This window comes from Chiloscyllium plagiosum, unplaced genomic scaffold (genome assembly GCF_037043375.1).
Source record: "Chiloscyllium plagiosum isolate Xiang-an unplaced genomic scaffold, Cpla_swu_hap1 HiC_scaffold_13, whole genome shotgun sequence".
Taxonomy (NCBI): domain Eukaryota; kingdom Metazoa; phylum Chordata; class Chondrichthyes; order Orectolobiformes; family Hemiscylliidae; genus Chiloscyllium; species Chiloscyllium plagiosum.
The window spans coordinates 83,280,292-83,304,756 of record NW_028270151.1 but is presented as its reverse complement, the minus strand read 5'-3'; the positions used below and the strand labels follow the sequence as shown (position 1 = coordinate 83,304,756).

Below are 24,465 nucleotides of genomic sequence, written 5' to 3'. Positions count from 1 at the left end.
GCAGCAACATCATAAGCTCATAGCAGAGTGCACCTGATGTCATTGATACTCTATCGCCCTCTCAAATGCTCCAGTGAGCCACACAGCTATCTCAAGGGCAGTTCGCATTACGTCGGCAATAAATACTGACCTTGTCGGCAGATGTCCATATCCTGGGAGTGAACAAAAAAAACGTTCACGTTCCAATTGTTTCTGACAAAGACGCCTCTCGGTGTCAGGTCCTGTCTTTGACTGGGGAGGTTAGTAAATTTTGCAGCTTTTGAGATGCATCTCGAGAAAATCTGGGTTTTATCAAGGCAACAGGATGACAAACCCTCTCAGAAAACCTATTGACGCCACCGACAATACTTCGATAGTCCACATCAAACACATCCCTTCCTGGACTGGAGGGCAGGTCTTATGAAGAAAGGTTGAGGGAGCTAGTGCTTCTCTCATTGGAGTGAAGAAGGATGAGCGGTGACTTGATAGAGGTATACAAGATGATGAGAGGCACAGATAGAGTGGGTAGCCATAGACTTTTTCGCATGGCGGAAATGGCTCTCATGAGGGGGCATAATTTTAATGTGATTGGAGGAAAGTTTAAGGGAGATGTCAGAGGTAGGTTCTTTACACAGAGTGGTGGGTGCGAGGAATGCACTACTAGCAGTGGTAGTAGAGTCAGATACATTAGGGACATTTAAGCGACTCTTGGATAGGCACATGGATGATAGTAAAATGTAGGGTATGTCGGTTAGTTTGATCTTAGAGTAGGATAAAAGGTTGGCATGACATTGAGGGCTGAAGGGCCTAAAATCAATGAGGCAAAAACAATGACTGCAGATGCTGGAAACCAGATTCTAGATTAGAGTGGTGCTGGAAAAGCACAGCAGTTCAGGCAGCATCCGAGGAGCAGGAGAATCGACGTTTCGGTCAAAAGCCCTTCAGGGCCTGTACTGTGCTGGACTGTTCAATGTTCTATGTTCTGTGTTCCTCTGGCAGGGGACTGTTTGTTTGGATTGGATTGCAGTGATTGGTTTGTAGGCTGTCCTTTTGCTAAGGTTGCCACACTACTCTTGTCAATAGTTTCCCTGTCACCTTTCACAGAAGTTTTTACTTCATTGCTACCTGTTCCCTCTGTTCATTTCTAGGATTGTCTACTTGAATATTACCTCCTCGTCCCACTTCCCCCTCGTCCCATGCACCTAATATCCATCACTATTCAGCACTCACCCATAATTCCACAGGTCTTGAACCCTGTACAGCTCCTTATCTCCCTTGGCCATCTCTTTCTCCTTTTAAAAAAAAACAAGACCTCGCTATTTGCTACCCCCAAGTTTTATTTGCACTGTTCAACCTTGTGATGAATGGCACAATAAAACTGTAGCTCCTTATCCTGAGATGAATTAGTTTCCACAATTCAATGCAACAATGCCTCCAACATACTTCCTGTCCTTTGCATCAGTTCTGCAAAGACTAAAAGGAGCAACTGATGGATACACTCAGCAGCCCTGGCAGCATCTAGGGAGAGTGAACCAGCATTAACACTCTGAGTTGCTACTCAGAATCCGTGCTGAGTATTCGAGCAGTCCTGTTTTCATTGTAGATTTTTAGTATCTGTAGTGTTTTGCCTTCATGTCTTATTTACTTTTCAGGTGGGGTAAGGTTGTATATCTGAGTTATAAATCAAATACTTCACACCCATTCTATGGTGTAATTCTGTTGTGCAGATAATCAGTCATCCATGAGAGACTATTACCATCTTCACCATGGATATCCAGTCCCTCTACACCTCCATCCGCCATGACCAGGGCCTCCAATCCCTCCATTTCTTCCTCTCCCGACATCCCCAATAGTACCCTTCCACCGACACTCTCATTCGTTTGGCTGAACTGGTCCTCACCCTTAACAATTTCTCCTTCGAATTGTCCCACTTACAGTCCATCTTCCCTAATTACACCGGCAACACTCCTCACCTCTTCCTCCGCTACATTGATGACTGCATTGGCGCCACCTCATGCTCCAGCGAGGAGGTTGAGCAATTCATCAACTTCACCAACACATTCCACCCTGACCTTAAATTTACCTGGAAATGTGTTGCTGGAAAAGCGCAGCAGGTCAGGCAGCATCCAGGGAACAGGAGAATCGACGTTTCGGGCATAAGCCCTTCTTCAGGAATCCTGAAGAAGGGCTTATGCCCGAAACGTCGATTCTCCTGTTCCCTGGATGCTGCCTGACCTGCTGCGCTTTTCCAGCAACACATTTCCAGCTCTGATCTCCAGCATCTGCAGACCTCACTTTCTCCTTAAATTTACCTGGGCCATCTCTGACACCTCCCTCCCCTTCCTGGACCTCTCCATCTCCATTAATGACGACCGACTTGACACCGACATTTTTTACAAACCCACCGACTCCCACAGCTACCTGGATTACACCTCTTCCCACCCTACCTCTTGCAAAAATGCCATCCCGTATTCCCAATTCCTCCGCCTCCGCCATATCTGCTCCCAGGAGGAGCAGTTCCACCACAGAACACACCAGATGGCCTCCTTCTTTGGAGACCACAATTTCCCTTCCCACGTGGTTAAAGATGCCCTCCAACGCATCTCGTCCACATCCCGCACATCCGCCCTCAGACCCCACCCCTCCAACCATAACAAGGACAGAACGCCCCTGGTGCTGACCTTCCACCCCACCAACCTTCGCATAAACCAAATCAACCGCCGACATTTCCGCCACCTCCAAACAGACCCCACCACCAGGGAGATATTTCCCTCCCCACCCCTTTCCACCTTCTGAAAAGACCATTCCCTCCGTGACTACCTAGTCAGGTCCACGCCCCCCAACAACCCACCCTCCCATCCTGGCACCTTCCCCTGCCACCGCAGGAATTGCAAAACCTGTGCCCACACCTCCTGCCTCACCTCCATTCAAGGCCCTAAAGGAGCCTTCCACATCCATCAAAGTTTTACCTGCACATCCACCAATATCATTTATTGTATCCATTGCTCCCGATGTGGTCTCCTCTACATTGGGGAGACTGGACACCTCCTAGCAGAGCGCTTTAGGGAACATCTCCGGGACACCCACACCAATCAACTACACCGCCCTGTGGCCCAACATTTCAACTCCCCCCCCACCCCACTCTGCCGAGGACATGGAGGTCCTGGGCCTCCTTCACCGCCGCTCCCTCACCACCAGACGCCTGGAGGAAGAACGCCTCATCTTCCGCCTCGGAACACTTCAACCCCAGGGCATCAATGTGGACTTCATCAGTTTCCTCATTTCCCCTTCCCCCACCTCACCCCAGTTCCAAACTTCCAGCTCAGCACTGTTCCCATGACTTGTCCTGCCTGCCTATCTTCCTTTCCACTTATCCACTCCACCGTCCCCCCGCCCCCGACCTATCACCTTCATCCCTCCCCCACTCACCTATTGTACTCTATGCTACTTTCTCCCCACCCCCACCCTCCTCTCTTTTATCTCTCCACCCTTCAGGCACTCTGCCTGTATTCCTGATGAAGGGCTTTTGCCCGAAACGTCGATTTTACTGCTCCTCGGATGCTGCTTGAACTGCTGTGCTTTTCCAGCGCCAATAATCCTGAATATCATTGTACCATAAAAGCCCCATACTCTGCAGTATATTCACAGTCCCAGATACCATATTATAAAAAAGGCAATAGAAGCATTGGAAAGGATGAAGCATTCTCAAGATAGTACCAGGACTGTGAGGTTGTGTCTGCCAGGAAAGGATGAATAGGCTGGGTTTCTTTTCTCTTGAGAGAGAAGGGAAAGGTGATGACTGAATGAAAGTATTTAAAATTCTGGAAGATTTTGATCTAGCGCAAACAGAGAGTTGGTTTCTTTATACAAACAACTACAAATACAGAGGCCATTAATATAAATAGTCAGCAAGAAATCAAATTGGGTATTTGAAAGTAAAATTGTACCTAGACAGTGATGAGAATGTAGAAGTTGTTGCTATAGTGAGTCGATTTTTTTCTTGTGATGTGGGCATCGGTGGCTTGGCCAACATTTGTTGCCCATTACTAATTGCCCATGAACTGTGTGAATTGCTCCTCCAGTTAAGAGTCAATCACATTGCTCTCTGACCAGGTATCCTTCCCCAAAGGAGATTAGTGAACCAAATGGGTTTTCACACGCCTGATGATAGTTGTCGTGATCACCATTACTGAGGCAAACTCTTTATTCCAAACATTTTAGAGTCATAGAATCATACAACACAGAAACAGACCCTTCGGTCCAACCAGTCCATGCTGACCATAATCCACATAAACTAGTCCCACCTGCGAGTGCTTGGCTTATTCATCTACTTGTCCAAATGTCTTTCAGATGTTGTAACTGTACCTACATCCACCACTTCCTGTGGAGGTTCATTCCACACATGAACCACCCTCTGTGCAAAATCAAAAGGCCCCTTGTGTCTTTTTTAAATCTCTCTCCTCTCACCTTAAAAATACGCTCCCTAGTTTTGAACTTCCACACCCAAGGCAAAAGACCCTTGCTATGCCTTATCTATGCATAATCTTATCTGTGCCCCTCAGATTTTAAAAAGCTCTTTAAGGTCACCCCTCGACCTCCTACGCTCCAGTGAAAAAGGTCCCAGCCTATCCAGCCTCTCACTCTCCTTTCCTGGCAACATCCTGGTAAATCTCTTCTGAACCCTCTCCAGCTTAATAATATCCTTCCTATAACAGTGGGGAGTGTTGGAAAAGCACAGCAGGTCAGGCAGAATCCGAGGAGCAGGAGAATCGACGTTTTGGGCATAAGCCTGAAAATTTTCACTTTCTCCTATAACAGGGTGACCAGAACTGGACACAGATGAATGTTTGAGGACCATAGAGACAACAGTTTTGGTATCGCTTAGAAACATAGAACATAGAAACATAGAAAAAATACAGCGCAGTACAGGCCCTTTGGCCCTCGATGTTGCGCCGATCCAAGCCCACCTAACCTACACTAGCCCACAATCCTCCATATGCCTATCCAATGCCCGCTTAAATGCCCATAAAGAGGGAGAGTCCACCACTGCTACTGGCAGGGCATTCCATGAACTCACGACTCGCTGAGTAAAGCATCTACCCCTAACATCTGTCCTATACCTACCCCCCCTTAATTTAAAGCTATGCCCCCTCGTAATTTAAAGCTATGCCCCCCCTTAATTTAAAGCTATGCCCCCTCGCTGACTCCATACGTGGAAAAAGGTTCTCATGGTCAACCCTATCTAAACCCCTAATCATCTTGTACACCTCTATCAAGTCACCCCTAAACCTTCTTTTCTCCAATGAAAACAGCCCCAAGTGCCTCAGCCTTTCCTCATACTATCTTCCTACCATACCAGGCAACACCTTGGTAAACCTCCTCTGCACCCGTTCCAGTGCCTCCACATCCTTCCTATAGTATGGCGACCAAAACTGCACACAATACTCCAGATGCGGCCACACCAGAGTCTTATACAACTGCAACATGACCTCAGTACTCCGGAACTCAATTCCTCTACCAATAAAAGCCAGTACGCCATATGCCTTCTTCACCGCACTATTTACCTGGGTGGCAACTTTCAGAGATCTGTGTACATGGACACCAAGATCCCTCTGCTCATCCACACTACCAAGTGTCTGACCATTAGCCCAGTACTCCATCTTTTTGTTACTCTTACCAAAGTGAATCACCTCACACTTACCTACATTGAACTCCATTTGCCACCTTTCTGCCCAGCTCTGCAGCTTATCTATATCCCGCTGTAACCTGACACATCCTTCCTCACTGTCCACAACTCCACCGACTTTCGTATCATCCGCAAACTTGCTCACCCAACCTTCTAGCCCCTCCTCCAGGTCATTTATAAAAATGACAAACAGCAATGGTCCCAAAACAGATCCTTGCGGAACACCGCTAGTAACTGCACTCCAAGATGAACCTTTACCATCAACTACTACCTTCTGTCTTCTTCCAGCCAGCCAATTCCTAATCCAAACCTCCAACTCGCCCTCAATGCCATACCTCCGTATTTTTTGCAGTAGCCTACCATGGGGAACCTTATCAAACGCCTTACTAAAATCCATATACACCACATCTACTGCTTTACCCTCGTCCACCTCCTTAGTCACCTTCTCAAAGAATTCAATAAGGTTTGTGAGGCACGACCTGCCCTTCACAAAATCATGCTGACTATCCTTGATCACATTATTCCTATCCAGATGTTCATAAATCCTATCCCTTACAATTCTCTCTAAGACTTTGCCCACAACAGAAGGGAGACTCACCAGCCTATAGTTACTAGGGTTATCCCTATTCCCCTTCTTGAACAAGGGAACCACATTTGCTATTCTCCAGTCTTCTGGCACTATTCCTGTAGACAACAAGGACATAAAAATCAACGCCAATGGCTCTGCAATCTCCTCCCTTGCTTCCCAGAGAAACCTAGGATAAATGACATCAGGCCCAGGGGACTTATCTATTTTCACCCTTTCCAGAATTTCCAACACCTCTTCCCCACATACCTCAAAGCCATCCATTCTAATTAATTGTGACTCAGTATTCACATCGGCAACAATGTCCTGTTCCTGAGTGAATACTGACAAGAAGTATTCATTCAGTGTCTCTCCAATCTCTTCAGCCTCCCCAATCTCTTCAGCCTCCAACTTCCCACTACTATCCTTGACTGGACCTATTCCTACCCTAGTCATTCTTTTATTCCTAACATACCTATAGAAAGCCTTTGGGTTTTCCCTAATCCTACCAACTAAGAACTTTTCATGTCCCCTCCTTGCTGCTCTTAGCTCTCTCTTCAGATCCTTCCTGGCTACCTTATAACTCTCAATCGCCCCAATTGAACCTTCACGCCTCATCTTTACATAGGCCGCCCTCTTCCATTTAACAAGGGATTCCAATTCCTTATTAAACCACGGCTCCCTCACACGACTCTTTCCTCCCTGCCTAACAGGTACATACTTATCAAGGACACTCAATAGTTGCTCCTTGAACAAGCTCCACATATCAATTACACCCTTGCCTTGAAGTTTACTTTTCCAGGCCACACATCCTAAGTCATGCCTCACAGCATCATAATTTCCCTGCCCCCAGCTATAACTCTTGCCCTGCAGTGCACACTTATCCCTCTCCATCACTAGAGTAAAAATCACCGAATTGTGGTCACTGTCCCCAAAGTGCTCACCTACCTCCAATTCTAACACCTGGCCTGGTTCGATACCCAGAACCAAATCCAGTATGGCCTCACCTCTTGTTGGCCTGTCTATCACTTGTTGCTTGTTGTTTGGCATGCAAGTATTTCTGTTTGATAGCTTCACTGGTGGACTCTTCATTTTAACTATGCCTGGTGCTGCTTCTGAACAACCCTCCTGCACTCTCCATTGAAACAGGGTTGATCTCCTGGCCTGATGGTAATAGACAATAGACAATAGGTGCAGGAGTAGGCCATTCTGCCCTTCGAGCCTGCACCGCCATTCAATATGATCATGGCTGATCATTTCTAATCAGTATCCTGTTCCTGCCTTATCTCCATAACCCTTGATTCCACTATCTTTGAGAGCTCTATCCAACTCCTTCTTAAATGAATCCAGAGTGTGGGCCTCCACTACCCCCTGTGGCAGAGCATTCCACACAGCCACCACTCTCTGGGTGAAGAAGTTTCTCCTCATCTCTGTCCTAAATGGTCTACCCCGTATTTTTAAGCTGTGTCCTCTGGTTCGGCACTCACCCATCAGTGGAAATATGTTTCCTACTGCCAGAGTGTCCAATCCTTTCATAATCTTATACGTCTCAATCACATCCCCTCTCAATCTTCGAAACTCAAGGGTATACAAGCCCAGTCGCTTCAGTCTTTCAGGGTAAGGTAATCCTGCCATTCCAGGAATTGACCTCGTGAACCTACGCTGCACTCCCTCAATAGCCAGAATGTCTTTTCTCAAATTTGGAGACCAGAACTGCACACAGTACTCCAGGTGTGGTCTCACCAGGGCCCTGTACAGCTGCAGAAGCACCTCTTTGCTTCTATACTCAATTCCTCTTGTTATGAAGGCCAGCATGCTATTAGCCTTCTTCACTACCTGCTGTACCTGCATGCTTGCCTTCATTGACTGGTGTACAAGAACACCCAGATCTCTCTGTACTGCCCCTTTACATAAATTGATTCCATTGAGGTAGTAGTCTGCCTTCCTGTTCTTGCTACCAAAGTGGATAACCATACATTTATCCACATTAAACTGCATCTGCCTTGCATCTGCCCACTCACCTAACTTGTCCAGGTCACCCTGTAATCTCCTAACATCCTCATCACTTTTCACCCTGCCACCCAGTTTTGTATCATCAGCAAATTTGCTAATGTTATTGCTGATACCATCTTCTATATCATTAACATATATTGTAAAAAGCTGTGGGCCCAGCACGGATCCCTGCGGTACCCCACTGGTCACTGCCTGCCATTCCGAAATGGAGCCGTTTATCACTACCCTTTGTTTCCTATTAGCCAACCAACCAATGGTAATGGTTGTCTAAGGAATATGCCGGGCCATGAGGTTGCAGATTGTGATAGAGTACAATTCTCCTGCTGTTGATGGCTCACAGCACCTCATGGATGCCCAGTCTTGAGTTGTTGGATCTGTTCAAAGTCAGTTCCATTTAGCACGAAGATAGTGCCACACAACACAATGGTTGGTATTCTCAATGTGAAGACAGGACTTTGTCTCCACAAGGTTGTCACTCTTACCAATACTGTCAAGGACAGATGCATCTCCAGCTGGCACATTGGTAAGGATAAACTCAAGTATGCTTTTTTCCTTTTGTTGGTTCCCTCACCACCTGCCGTGGACCCAGTCTGACAGCTGTGTCCTTTAGCTCCAGACCAGCTCGGTCAGTCGTGCTGCTGCCAAGCCACTCTTGGTGGTGGACATTGAAATCCCCCACCTAGAGCACACTTTGTACCCTTGCCATCTGCAGCGCGTCCTCCAAGTGATGTTCAATATGGAGGAGTACCAAATCATCAGCTGAAGGAGGATATTATTTAATAATCAGCAGGATGTTTCCTGAAGCCATGAGATATCTCAGGGCAACCCCTTCCTTACTGTATACCACTGTGCCGCCACCTCTGCTGGGTCCAGCCTACCAGTCGGACAGGACATATCCAGGGATGGTAATGGTGGTGTCTGGGATGTTTTCTGTAAGGTATGATTCCGTGAGTATGATTATGTCGGGCTGTTGAATGACTAGTCTGTGAGACAGGTCTCCTAAGTTTGGCACTAGCCCCCAGATGATAGTGAGGAGGACTGCGGTCTCCTTTTTTGAGGAAGGCTGCGTTGGAGATATTTGAGAGGAAGTTTGCCAGATTGACACTTGGAATGATATTGTCTGCGAGGAAAGATCAGACAGACAGGGCTTGTTTTCTCTGGAGTTCAGAGGAACGAGGGATGACTTGATTGAAGTATGTAAGATCCAACATGGATCCTGACAAGGTGAACAAGTGGAAAGGATATTTCCTCATGTGTGTCCAGAACCGGGGATGGGGTGTGCAGTTAATGTTGGGTTGCTCTTGAATGAGATCACGAGGGACATTTTCTTTGTCTGAGGATTGTGAGACTTTGAACTCTGCCTCAAAAGATGGTGGAGGCCAATAAGTGTTTTTAATGCAGGGGAACTCTTATTAGGCAGGGGAATAAAAGATTATGGGGGTAGGTAGGAATATGGAATGAGCGTACACATAGATTAAATCTGACCTTATTGAATGATGGAACAGGCTGAATGGCCTATTTTTGCTGCTGATTTAGATGTAACCTGAATGTGGAGTCTTTTAAATCAGTGAGACTGTTGTGCTGTAGCTACCACTGATTTCAGGTTTATCAGGAAACTCTTCTGTTTTTACTGCCTGACATAGGGTTGTTGAAGCACGACAATCAACCTGTTTAGTCACATCAAGATACACCTTCCATGACTATCCAGTCCTCAGGGGAAGCTCGAACTTGGAGCATCTGGCCCTGAGGTAGGCGCATTACCTATTAGGGGCATTCCTGATGAAGGGCTCCTGCCCAAAATGTTGATTTTCCTGCTGCTCGGATGCTGCATTACCTATTAGTACACAAGACCTAGGAGAAGTGATGACTACTGGTGCTGGAGAGTCAGAGTCGAAAAGTGCGGTGCTGGAAAAGCACAGCAGGTCAGGCAACATCCGAGGAGCAGGAGAGTCGACATTTCAGGCATAAGTCCTTCAATCAGGAATGGGAAGATTGGTTAGGGTAGGTGCAGAGAACCTACTGCCACTAGCGAGGGAAACCAGAAGTTGAGGGCACGACTGTAAAACTAGATCCAGAAAGCATTCTTTTGTCATCTCTCTGTTTTCTTCTGGCTGGTGTAGATATGGAGCAGCAACGATCATTTTATATAAACATTCAGATGTTTGCATTAGGACCAGAAGAATGGGATGCATCTGTCCTGTGATTGTGGCATTGTGATCCACTGACTATTCCGGGTAATCATGGTGACATAGAAGAGCTTCTTAATGCTCCAGTAATACATCAAGGTTTCACGTCTTCCACAGTTTGCACAGATGTGGTTGAAGGTCACCCATGCTGGTCTTTAACCAAATGTTTGTTGTTGAGACTCTGAATCACTTCAGCTGTACAAGACATCATCTGGCTTGAAATCACATTGTTGAAGATTAAGCATTTAGGGTTCGATAAGGGCTTGTGCGATGTAAAAGGTGTTTGGAACTTTGTTGAGGTTGTGGTAGAGGGGGAGATGTTTGTCTTCCTTGATTTGTCGGACATCCCAGAGGGTTGTGGCACCTTAGCAAATGGATAGGAGAACAGTGTGCAATATCAAAGCAGTCAGTGTGTTGGATATAACTCAAGGGTTCCAGTAATATACAGCATTGCAGAGTTCAGTTGGATAGCTGCAGATTGAGTGTAGTTACCTCTCATCCATCCCAGTGCACAGTACTCCACTCTGCTACAGGGTACACAAAGAGTCTTGCTGATGTTCAAAGCACTGATGGTAATGTTCTCCACTTACGTGCTTGCCAGTATCGAGACCAGCTTGACCACAGTCTTATGTTGAGCAGCAAGCTTCTTCAGGTGTTCATTGATGGTGATCCTGAATAGGTCAAAGTGGGGTCATGTTCCACAGTATTGCTACAGAAGGTCACTTGCAGGCTGCGTGTGCCATTCCTGTTGCTTTGTGGGGATCAGCTTGAGCTTTTCGCTTCTGCAAATGTTCCTCTATGGTGTTTAGATCTTAATACAAGATGGTCTGTCTGTCATTGAAGGTGTCTCCTTTCTTTGCCAGGGTGAGGAACACATCAGTACAGATTTTCACCACCCTGTTGGCAGCACATACACGCCCTGAGGTGTGCCAACAATAACACTAGACGCTGTGTAGCCTTGGCTGTTCAGTAGTAAAAGCATGCTGATTTTGTTCCACAAATGAACACTTAACCATCTATAATTCAGAAGAGCCCTTGGCAAGTGCAGTAATTTGAGGCTATCCCCGAGGTTTTAGTCTCTCCTACTAGTGGAAGCATCTTCTCCACATCCAGTCTATGCTGGCCTCTTGTCCTTCTAAACTCTTTGAGTATCGACCCAGAATCCTCAACCACTCCTCATATAACAAGTAAAGGAATTAAGGGTTATGGTGAGCGGGCGGGTAAGTGGAGCTGAGTCCATGAAATGATCAGCTGTGATCTTATTGCATGGTGGCACAGGCTCCACAAGTCAGGTGGTCTACTCCTGCTCCAATTTCTTATGGTCTTCATCCCTGGGATAATTCTTGTAAACCTCCTCTGGACCCCTTCCAATGTAAGCACATTCTCCCTTAGATACAAGGCCCAAAACTGCTCACAATATTCCAAATGCAGCCTGACCAGAGCCTTGTCAGCTTCAGAAGTTCATCTCTGTTCTTGTATTTGAGCCCTTTGAAATAAATGCTAACATTACATTTGCCTTCTAACTGTCAACTGAATCTTCATGTGAACCTTAACAGAATCCTGAACTAAGACTCCCAAGTCCATTTGTGCTTCAGATTTCTGTAGCCTTTCCCCATTTAGAAAATAGTCTACACTTCTATTCATCTCACCAAAGTGCATAACCCCATGCTTTTCCACATTGTATTCCATCTGCCACTTCTTAGCCCACTCTCTAGGCTCTCCAAGTCTCTCTGTAGCCTTCTCACTTCCTCAATATGACCTGTCCCTTCTCTGTAGCCTTGTAGACCCCTGTAGAACTCCACTAATCGCCAGCTGTTATCCTGAAAAAGATCCCTTTATTCCTATTGTCCGCCTTCTTTCCGTCAGCCAAACCCTTTATCCATGCCAGTACTTTGCACCCAATGCTACGGGCTCTTATCTTATGTAGCAGCCTTCTGTGTGACACCTTGTCAAAAGCCTTCTGGAAATCCAAATAGATCACCTGCTCTGGCTCTCCTTTGACTAACTTGCTCATTACCTTCTCAAAGAATTCTAACAGATTTGTCAGGATGACCTCCCCTTGATGAAGCTGTGATGACTCAGCTGTATTTTATCATGCACTTCCAAGTACTCTGCAATTTTACACTTAATAATGGACTCAAAACCTTACCAACAATCGAGGTCAGGCTAGCCAGCCTATAATTTCCTGTCTTCTGCTTCCCTCCTTACTTAAACAAGGGTGTTACATTAGTCATTTTCTAGACCTCTGGGACCCTCTGTGATTCCAGAGACCCCTGAAAGGTCACCACCAATGCCTCCACAATCTTCTCTGCCATCTCCTCCAGAACCCTGGGGTGTAGTCCATCTGGTTCAGGTGATTTATTCACCTTCAGACCTTTCACCTTCCCAGCACCTTCTCCTTCGTGATGACCACTATACTCACCCCGGCTCATTGAGCCTTTTGAATTCTGATGAAGGGCTTATGCTCGAAACGTCGACTCTTCTGCTCCTCGGATGCTTCCTGACCTGCTGTGCTTTTCCAGCGCCACACTTTTTGATGATAGATCTATCTCAGCCCTGAATATAGATAATGGCCCAACCTTGGTAGTTCTCTGTGGTAAATAATTTCCATGGATTTACTACTTTCACAGAAAAGAAATTCCTCCTAATCTCTGTTGGAAATAGGTGACTCCTTACTTTGAGATTATGACTGCTAGTCCCTAGACTCTCCCACAAGGGCAAGCAACCTCTCTGCATTGACTCTGTCACGTAGTTTAGAGACTTTGTCATGGTGTTGAACCATTTGAGGCTGATATTTCATCAGATTAGCCCCTTCAGGATGTTATAATAAGCTCAGGCATGTGACAAGTATTTATGAAGTCCAGACTGCCATAATATTCAAACTGGCATTTAGCGAGATCTAAAGATGCTATAAGGACCTGCACAATCTATGGAGTATATGGGGCTGGCTGTTTCACCTGAAGCACGTGGTCCCTTTTCTCTTCAGTAAAGGCTGTGTTCTTCCAGCATGGTGCTCTTGCCAGTGGCAGTGAGCCGTTGATAACAACGAGGGAGCCTATTCTTGCGACACATCATGAGTCTCCATTTTCCTCTCTGATGGTCCCAGAGGATACGTCTCTCTGGAGAGCACAGAGTTTCTCAGTGCAGTGGCTAACAACATCCACTTGGCTAACTCCACAAGGAAAAGATATATTGATGCGTCTGCTTCCCTAAGGATATATTAATTCACTACTGCCTGCTCCTCCAGTAGTTTATTGATTTGATAGTAAGCCCACTGTGACAGCAGTTGTAGAATTTCCTGGTATCTGTTGCTACATTGATTTATTCATTTGTACTGATGTTCAGCAGCCCATTAATTTATTGATTTGTTCAGGGACTGTTGTCGCTGAGTATATAGTATATCTGCCTGCTTCACTGTATAGCAGTTAGTCAGTATGTGCTCAGTGTGGTTTCTTTGAATTTAGTGTATTGGATTTAATGTTTGTGATTATATGGTATCAAAACTATTGCATTGTACAGTCACTCAAAACTCCATTTTATCCTGAGAGCACATATTATTCATTTTCCGCTTCCAAGAGCATGTTGTCATCTTTCTTTGAAAACCCCAAGGTAAAACTTTGCAATGGGATTTTCTGTAACTCTCTGTCCAAAGTCATAGGGGATTGACCAGGTGAAAAAAAATTCAGAGAGCCATCTCTCTCTCTCACTTAGTCACATAATACAAATTTCATGAACCATAGCGCAAGAAGTATTGAGTTCGTAGCCGTAACAATACTAAACAATATAACGATAAAAGATTGGACCTGGTTCCTGACTTAAGGCAATAGTAGAGCATAACGACTTAACACGTTTATTTGGCATTGCTTTGCCTGCTGTTGTCATGGTGTTGCTAACAAATTCAGTGTAACAGCTCTGGTTAAAGAGCTGAGAGTGGAACGCCAAATTGAACATCAACAGATAGATATTACCAACGATTATTTCCAGTTGAGTATCTGCAGGACAATCAATAATGGTTATTTAAATTAACTTGTCTTTCCTCATGCAGTCAGTTATAATTCTGATGAGCAGCAATTTCTGTAGAAATTCAGTATCTCTTCTAAGGCAGCCGTCATACCAGACTTGAAAGATTAACTCTGTTCTAGCTTCACAGATGCTGCCACACCTGCCGATTATCTCCAGCATTCTCTGTTATCTATTTCTGTTTGTCACTATAACTTTTTTATTCGGGGTAATGGGATTCTGTTAGTCCAATCCCTTATTACGTGAATGTTGTCCAGTTCTTCCTTACAAATCCTAATGTTTAAACTAAAGGGCTGCAGCTGGTATCACCAGGATATCAACTTGCTTCCTGCATGGCCCTACAATCGCCTCTGTTCAGTTTGTCAGGAAGGTGGCCCTTTCTTAATGCTGTGGTACTTCTGAGTCCTGCAATCTAAGGAGCGGCACTCTCCCTTCGCAAGACAGCACCCTCAGTCTAAGAATAAGGCGTAAGCCATTCAGGACTTAAATGAGGAACAATTTCTTTACTCAGAGAGGTGTGAGCCTGTGGAGTTCTCTCTCACAGAAAGCTGTTAGGATTGGTTTGTTGGATATATTCAAGAGGGAGCTGGACATGGCACTTGCAGGTAAAGGATCAAGGGGATATGGAGAGAAAGCGGGAATGGGATACTGAGATTGCATTGTCAGCCGTGACCATATTGAATGGTGGGGATCATATTGAAGGGCTGAACGCCCTACTCCTGCACTTATTTTCTACGTTTCTGTGAAAGACATTGATTGTCAGCTGAGTCGGAAGATTGTGTGTTCATTGCCCATTCTGGAGGCCTGATGATTTTTTGCAGCTGAGGGAATGCTGCACAGTTAGACGTTCTATTTCTTGAATGAGATTTGAAACTGAGAACCTGTCTGTTGTCATGGTTATTATTTGAAGAGTAAATCAAATGCGCCTTATGTTCTCGTCAATTGTTATCGTTGTTTTTGGGAGTTTGTGTGTGCAAAATTGGTTGCTGCATTACAACAAAGGACCACATTAATTTAGATTCACCAAGGCTCCTTAGAAAGCATCTTCCCAATCCATGACCATTTCCATCTGGAAGGACAAGGGCAGCTAATACCTGGGAACACCACCACCTGCAACTTTCCCTCCAAGCCATTCACCATCCTGACTTGGAAACGTAGCTCCATTCCTTCACTGTGGCTGGGTCAAAATCCTGGAACTTTCTCCCTAACAGGGTCTACCTACACCAGTTAGACTGTCATTGTTTAAGAAGACAACTCACCATCACCTTGTCTAGAGCAAGTAGGGATGGGCAATGAATGTTGGCCTAGCTAGCATGCCAAAGTACCACGAGTGAATTGAAAAAAGAGACTGCAAAGTGGGCTTCGCTGAGACCATGGAATGTGTTATATTCATGCAGATTAATTCTTATTATTAATGGGCAGATCGAGCTTTATATGGTGAGTTTACCTGAAGATCACTTGGTCACGTGGGTGAAACTAATCTGGGTTAATGATTAACTGAACTGAGGAGAGAGATATGAAATTAGCCCTTCAATATGATGCCTTTTGTTCAGGCAATGTCAGAACCATACAGAAGATCTTAGGACCAAGACTCTCATTCCCTCAATTTATGAAAATTAGGTTCCTGAGAAAAGAAGGATTTGGATTAAGTTGAAAGGCCAGATATTAAGGACTGTATTAGCAAGAGCTGTAGTGGAAACTCTGACAACATATTTGTCTTTTCTGTCTGACAAATCAAACCAAGAGAATTAAATGTTGCCATGGAGAACCAATCTGACATCATGTCTGCCTGCTGGAAGTAATGAACAAATAATGATCAGAAATGTTTATTCTTGCTCCATCTTTGGAACAGAAACTCTGGACCTGGCTTCCAGGTGGTTGCCTCCAGATCTTGGAATATTCCACGTTTACTGTGGAATGATTTAGGGTTGGCTTCTATTATATGTGTAGACACATCTTTGTTCTTATTAAATATAATGGTTCCAATTTTGTTGGCCCAGTAGGATGGGTCTTGTATTGTCCTGAAAATTGCAGTGACACATTCCTCTTCCTGTTTGCTCCTTGCTGCTATGCTGGGGTCTATTCCATCATAGAATCCGTACTGTGTGTGGAAGCAGGCCATCCGGCCCACTGAGTCCACATTACCCCGCTGAAGACTGATGAAGAAGTCATGCTCAAAACATCGACTCTCTAGCTCCTTGGCTGTGCTTTTCCAGCACCACACTCTTCGCCTCTGAAGATTATCCCAGCCAGACTACCTATCCTTGTCACCCTACATTTCCCATGGCTAATCCACTTAACTTGCACATCCCTGCACACTTTGGGTAATTTAGCATGGTAAATCCATCTAACCTGCGCACCTTTGGACTGTGGGAAGAAACTGGAGCACTCAGAGGAAACGCATGCAGACACGGGGAGAATGTACAAACTCCACACAGTTACCCAAGGGGAGAATGCTCCTGGTGCCATGAGGCAGTAGTGCTAACCACTGAACTACCAGCACAGCCCTGTTTCAGCTGGAAGACTAGTTATAATGCGTTCATTATGATCCATGATGCATGTATAACCTTGATGCACCAATGACCAGACTTGCTCCCCGATTGGCAATGGGCATTTCTCACAAGGCCAACATAAATACATGCCTTGATTATCTGCAGGGGCCTGTGGGGAATGCTAATACCTTTGGTTTGGCTCTGCATTGGGCATGCCCAAATCCTTCCTTCTCCCCAACTGGAACTGAAATTGCCATTGAGCTCTGAGGGAGAGGGAAGTGAGGTGAAACTCCCAGAACGGCTTGGGGTTTAGATGTATGCATCCCTCCTCCTTCCCTAATACCATGCCCCCACCCCACAAGTGGGAAGTGTCACTCTCCCACCACCCACATGGACCTCAACCACCTTCCCCCCAAACTCAAAATCGGCAACATCCCGCCCATAATTAAAGTTGGTGTTTGAAGGGAAGGTTTTCTTAGTTCACCCTTGTCAGAAAGGAATGTAACTGTGAGGTGCTGGAGGATCACAACTGGGTGTGTTTGAGAGCAGTCACCTGTTGCTGCTTTAAGTCCTAGTTGTTGCAGACTGCTCTTCAGAGAGACTTGTATCCTTGTAATTCACTTTATGAAGTCTCTATCATTGAATATATTTAATGCTGTGATAGATTTATTATCTCTCAGGGAATCGAGGGATATGGGGAGCAAGAAAGGAAGTGGAGTTGAAGTTCAACATCTTGAATGGTGGAGCAAGCCTGAGGGGCTGAATGGCCTACTCCTCCTGTTTGAAGATTTGTATTGGGGGCAGGAGGGTATATCTGCAGCCTTCTGGTCTTAGGCTGTCAACTGGGCCTAGGCAGAATGGGGAAAAGGGAATTCAAGATATTTTCCTCATGTCATAGAATCATAAAGATGTACAACACAGAAACAGACCCTTCGGTCCAACTCGTCCATGCAAACCGGATGTCCCAAATAAATCTAGTCCCATTTGTCAGCATTTGGCCCAAATCCCTATAAACCCTTCCTATTCATATAACCAGCCAGATGCCTCCACCACTTCCTCTGGCAGCTCATTCCATACACGCACCACCCTCTGCGTGAAAATGTTGCCCCTTAGGTCCCTTTTAAATCTTTCCCCTCTCACCCTAAACCTATGCCCTCTAGTTCTGGACTCCCCACCCCAGGGAAAATACCTTGTCTATTTACCCTATCCAGGCCCCTCATGATTTTATAAACCTCTATAAGGTCATCCTTGGGATGCAGCATCAAATATCTGCTCACTTCTTATTTCCCAGAGTTTGCTATCTTTGATCAGAAGTGATCTGATATTATCAGACACTGATTATGTAAACCTCCTCCATTTTAACTGACGGATGAAGTACTCACTAAAGTATTAAGCCTTTTGAAACTAGCAGAGTCCGAACAGTTAAATGAGATTAATTGTCTCTTCGAAACCAAAAGAAATTAGGACCAATGGAGGACCTAAAAGCACCAAGCAATTGTGATTCAAGCGATTGTGATTGAAGGGGAGGAGATTGATGTGAAGTGAATGGCATTTGCTGAGTAAAAATGTCCTTTTGTTTGTGTTGGAGAATTTATTGGCCGTTATTTTGTATTCACAAGAATTTCTGCACTGACAAACTACAGCTCAAACCCGGAAGGTTGGCCAGTCATGCTGCACGGGGCGTGCCGCCTTATAGTTCATATTATCGAACATTTGATGTGTTTACTGTTTAGTTTATCAGGGCCACTCTATTCAATCCATAAGATGCCAGAGTTTGGCTGATTCTACACGGTGGTGGAAATGTTGGTTGCTCTCCTCGGTTTCCGAGGGGAGATGTTTCGGTCTACACTTGCTGGGGTATGGGTTGTGATTCTACATGGATGAGCTGCAGGAATAAATGGCGTGGGGGGAGGGGGGTGGGGGGGGGGTAGGGAGTGCATGAGGTACTTAGAGTCATAGAGATGTACAGCATGGATACAGACCCTTCAGTCCAACTCGTCCAGGCCGACCAGATATCCCAACCCAATCTAGTCCCACCTGCCAGCACCCGGCCCATATCCCTCCAAACCCTTCCTACACATATACCCATCCAGATACCTTTTAAATGTTGCAATTGTACCAGCCTCCACGACTTCCTCTGGCAGCTCATTCCATACACGTTCCACCCTCTGCATGAAAAAGTTGCCCCTTAGGTCTCTCTTATATCTTTCCCCTCTCACCCTAAACCTATGCCCTCTAGTTCTGGACTCCCCGACCCCAGGGAAAAGACTTTGTCTATTTACCCTAATCCATGTCCCTCATAATTTTGTAAACCTCTATAAGGTCGCCCCTCAGCCTCCGACGCTCCAGGAATATAGGGTTTATAAAAGCGTCACTTTAAACTGGAAATATTGCCTTTAGATTTCTCTGCAAACTCTCCAAAAAAATTAATAAGTTCGCTTTATCCTCATTACCAAAATGAGTTCATCGGACTTTGAAATTGCTACTAGCAAACTAGGGTACAACAGAAGGTACTTGTATAACGATTTATGTTTCTCCTCCTTCGTCTCATAGCCTACAGCTCCATCTGCTGTTGTTGTGTGTGGTAGCCTCAAGTGAACATCACCTACAAATTGCTTCAGAGTCGTGTAACATTGCTGTACAACATAGCCTCTCCTGCGCTGGTGAGGGAGTGAGAAATGCGGGTTTGGTTGTCTGCAGTATTGGGGATCTTCAGTCGTAGGTTTACAACAGGTTTCAGGTTGGAGTTGAATGTGAACTGGCAAAACCATAAAGATCGGTCTGCAGCATACAGTTGAGCAGGTCGGGTAAGCTAGGGGATAGTTAGGGGATTGTGTGATGATCCTAGATGGGGAAGGAAAGTCCCAGTGCCGAGATGTGAATGGGGTGTACTGGCCATTTACTTTAGTTCAACCACATGTGGCAGACAGTAGCCAGTAAGTGCAGGGCAGGATTGTGTATAAGAGGCAAGAACATTGAACTAGCTTGTCTCTCGTTTCAGGGTTGAAGGAAGCTGGCACCGTGATGTCACTGAAGAGCAGCAGCTTTGCCACGGTAACAGACATCAGTGACTCAGAGTTCAACTTCCCATAAGCACCGGGGGTTCCTGCTTCGATCGATAGAACCATTTCGGGCTGGTTCAGCTTCACCGCTGGACGGTTCCTCTGTACCGGGGGAATAATGATGGGGGCTTTTCTGTGGAAATGCTGCATTGTTAGCTTGTCCACTACCCTGACTTGCCCATTTTATTGGCACTAGTTGAAGGGAATTCCTGGTGTCTCTTCATGGGTCCTCTAACTTTCAAGTGCCCCTCTTCCACACTTTCGCCATCCTCACAGGGCACTGCCTCCCTGTGCTAATTGGGAGACAAGCAGATGCCATTACTGTTCTTCACCGTCAGTCAAATATATCCGACCTTTAAACCCATTCCCCACATTTCTGTCGCTAGGAACCACAAATTTTGAAAGGAAGTGCTAAAACTAAAATGCTGTTTGCATTTATCGAATCTCTACAGTGTGGAAAGCAGGCCGTTCAGCCCATGCTGACCCTCTAAAGAGCATCACACTTAAATCCCTGCATTTCCCATAGCCAGGCCACCTAACCTGCACATCTTTGGACGAGGGGAGGAAACTCACACAGAGGAGAATGAGCAAACTCCTTAGAGACAGTCATCAGAGGATAGAATTGAGCCCAGGTCCCTGGCACTGTGTAACAGCAGTGCTAATAACAACTGAGCCACCGTACCACAGCCATCAGATGAGCCAAAGTGACTCATAGCCAAAGAAGTACTTTTGAAGTATGACCATTGTTGCAGTGTGGGGGAGGATAATCACTTTTTAATGCTCAGCTGTCTCCTGAATTTTAGAATTTAATTACTGGAGAACAATCTTTAACCATGGAGAGTTGGCAATCCTACTGTCTTTACCCCTCGCACTCTCCAAAGAGAAGGATATCTCTTGCTGTCTGTCTGGATAACTGCTGACTGAAAGCGCACCATTTCGGAGGATAGTTTGGAGTCTTCTCCGCACGGTGTCTGGTTGTTGCACAATGCTTGACGCTGAATTTAAGATGGGGTTTTCCTGATCCTTGCCTCAGCAGGATGTCAGCCAGGCCCCCTGCGTGTTGCACACCCAGGGGCTGTACCGATGTTTGCTAGAGCATCCCTTCTGGAATTCTGGGCACTAAATGCACAGAGGTTTTAGGAAAATGGAAAATCCTGACAAGTCCATCTAACATGGCGGTAGAGTAAGACTCCTGAGTCAGAGCTCGTCCACTCCGTCTGTTTCTTTTCTCTTCTCTGTCTTTTCGCATTTCTTTTCTTTCTCTGTTTACCTCCCATCCTTGGGCGGGATTGGCTGGTAATGTCTGGGGTGAAAGCCAACGCGGACTCCTGGCCTTCAGGTGAAGCCTGGCGCAGTTTGGATTGGAAGGGCTGCTATTCTGAATTCGCCCAATTTATTGCTAGGCTTTTTATTTCTCTATTTTTCTATTTTATTTTTCCCCTGAGAATTTGTACTTAAGAATACATTCCTAGGACCTTGCTACCTGAGATGGTGCCATAAGTGATGACTTGTAAACTTTTCACGCTACCCATCTGAGTACATGTGACAATAAAGCTGGTTCTAATTCTAATTCTTTTTGATTGACCTCAAATTCCCAATCCTGACCTCTCCTCATTTCCAAATAATGTCCTCTCTCACAGAAGACACATCTTTGCTTGTCTCTTGAAACCACAGTCTCTCCATCAAGATCTGGATGTAGGTTTGCTCGCTGAACTGGAAGGTTCTTTTTTTTTTCAGCGAGCAAACCTACATCCAGAACCCCAACCCGAGCTACAATCTTCTAAAAACTTGCTAATATTCCCTGGAATCTCATTCTATAATTCTCTTCCTCTGACTGTTGAACATCTCCGATTATAATCGTCTTCACCTTTGGTGGCCATGCCTTTAGCTATCGGAGCCTGAATTCTGGAATTCCCTCCCTGTACCTCTCATTCTCTATCTTCCCTTTCCTCCTCTAAGACACCTGGAGCATTTTAAAAGAAAAATTTCCATCTGAATGTTACTTCTCTTGCTCGTAATTTCCAAGCCATGAACGCTGAGGAGTTGACATCTTTGCTATGGTGAACTATTGGTTGTTTTGACGATCCTCATTTGACCTGAATTCAGTGCTGCAGATATTTTTGTCCATCCTCACACTGATTTCAGGAAGGTTGAAACAGGAGATGGCCATTCAGCCCATTGACCTGCCTGCATGATTCCATTTGACCACAGCAGATCTATTAGCTGCCACTCGCTAAAGATTCAAGTGCACTCTCTCTCTTGCTGTCTCGCCTACCCCCGCCCTCTCTCATTCATTTACTTTTCAAGATTCTCATCCCTCGTTGCTGAGAGGCCAAAAGAGGTTTGCCAATCAGACTTTGATTAATTTTTGTTTCTCTTGTTGGAGATTCCCAGGCAGTATTCCCTACTCCCAGTTTCAGTGTGGCGGGAGAGGGTAATGAAAGTAGAATAAGTTGTTAATCCAGCTTTCTGTTGCACTGTGTGACAGTAGGCTTGGCAGTTCTGCTTGATCTGCCTTCCAGATGGTTTGACCTCATGACCTCTTCCTGCCAGGCTGTCGGGCCTTTCTACTATTGGCCACATGAACTCTGATCGTTGTGGCATCCAACCTCCCCTTCCCAAATGGAAAATGAACAGATCCTTTGTTCACATACTGGTTGGTAAGTGACTGCCATGCGCACAGCCAATTATCCTCAGCTCCAGTTCAGTTCTAACTAATAAACTTATGTGTTTATGCTAAATTGAGGGACTTTTCAAAAGGGCCAATGACTCCACTCCTGTCTTGTTTGTCTAGGAGATTAGTTTTTCATTTCTTTAGACTAACACTGAGGGAAAGATTACTGGAGGTTTCATGGAGTCATTAGGACCCAATTGGTCCATCTAGTCTATACCAGCTCTCTGTAGAACAATCCAGTCAATCCCATTCTCTGTACTATTCCTGCAGCCCTGTGAGTCTATCTCTCTCATCAGCCCAACCAGTATGTTTTTGAAATCGCTCACTTTCCCGTCTTCCACCATAAAACCATAAGACATTGGAGCAGAAATAGACCATCATTCTCAACTCCACGTTCCTACCTTTCTCCCATTAGCCTTGAATCCTTTACTGATTAAAAAATCTTTCTGTCTCACCCTTGAATATAGTTAGTGCCTGGTCTTGTCAGACCTCTGCAGGAAAGAATTCCACTGATCGCCCACCCATCAAGAGAAGAAATATCTCCTTATCCCTGATTCAAATGGGCGAACCGTTACTCAGAGATGATGTCCTCTGGTCTCAGACTCTCCCACAAGTGGAAACAACCTCTCAACATCTACTATCAGGTTCCCTGAGAATCTTACATGTTTTGGTAAGGTCACCTCTTATTTTCTGGTAACTCCAACAGTTACAGGCTCAACCTACTCACCTCTTTTCGTAAGGCAGTCCCTCCATACATGGGATTTGCCCTCTCATAACAACCTCTCAGATTCTACCCTGTCACGTTCCCTTATTTCACAAACTCTCCTTTCCCAGCAACAACATAGTAAATCTTTTCTGCACCCTCTCCAGTTTAATAATACCTTTCCTATAACAGAGCAACCAGAACTGAACACAGTACCCCAGAAGAGGCCTCACCAAAGACCTGTACAATCTCAATATGGCGTCTGAACTCCTATACTCAAAGGACTGAGCAATGAAGGCAAGTGTGTTAAATGCCTTCTTCACCACTCTGTTTACCTGTGCTGCAAACTTCAGTGAATTATCACTGAGAATCATATGGTCTCAGTGCCCCGTCCAGTCAAACAGCCATGTTATTGTGTGTGTGTGTGTGCGTGTGTGTGTGCGTATGTGTGTGAGCGTGCGTGTGTGTGTGCATGTACACCAGTGATGGAGGAAGAAACTCCACCCCCTCCAAAAAGTGCAACCTATTGGTCATTCCTGTTATTCTAGAAGTGAGCTTTAGCTTGTAAGTTCTATTTTAGCACCTGAATTATTTTTGTTATTCATTTCATGTTAATTTTATATGTAATATGTTTTCCAGGGCATCTTTGTATCTGATATATTGCAACTTGCATTTTTGCATTTTTGAGCAAAAGTTCAATTTTGATTTTTTTGTGAATGAATCTTTAATAAAATAAAGTTTTGTGTTTATCGCATTCCAGACTCCTCTTGCCTCAAGTCATTTGTTTTCTGATGGACAAATGTTAACCACGAAGGAATGATCACTCCTGCTATGATCAATCCTATCCAAGCAGGTCCAACTAATATGGAATTAGACACCTTGCATGTCTAAGGCACCTTTAACATAGCAAAGGTCCCAAAGTGTTTCACAGGAATGCTATCGAAGAATTTTTAAAAATCACTGAAGCATGTAAGGAGGTCTTGGGAGCAAGTCATTGAGGTAGGCTTTAGGGAGGATTTTCATGGAGAAATGGGATGTCTGGAAGCTAATTGTTTACAAGTGTTTTGGGAGAGGCGACCAAAAAT

The 24,465-nt window shown here is 45.2% G+C and overlaps 1 protein-coding gene across 3 annotated transcripts in view; it reads left to right on the top strand.

Annotated features, from left to right (window-relative positions):
• Positions 1-24,128, top strand: part of dzip1l (DAZ interacting zinc finger protein 1-like) — a 208,655-nt gene extending 184,527 nt beyond the window's left edge. For all 3 annotated transcript variants that reach the window (XM_087993855.1, XM_087993854.1, XM_087993852.1), the window contains one exon: positions 19,943-24,128. In XM_087993855.1, the coding sequence (XP_087849981.1) occupies positions 19,943-20,034 (92 nt within the window). In that variant the 3' untranslated portion in view covers positions 20,035-24,128. The remainder of the gene's footprint in view (positions 1-19,942) is intronic.
• Positions 24,129-24,465: the final 337 nt, after the last annotated feature.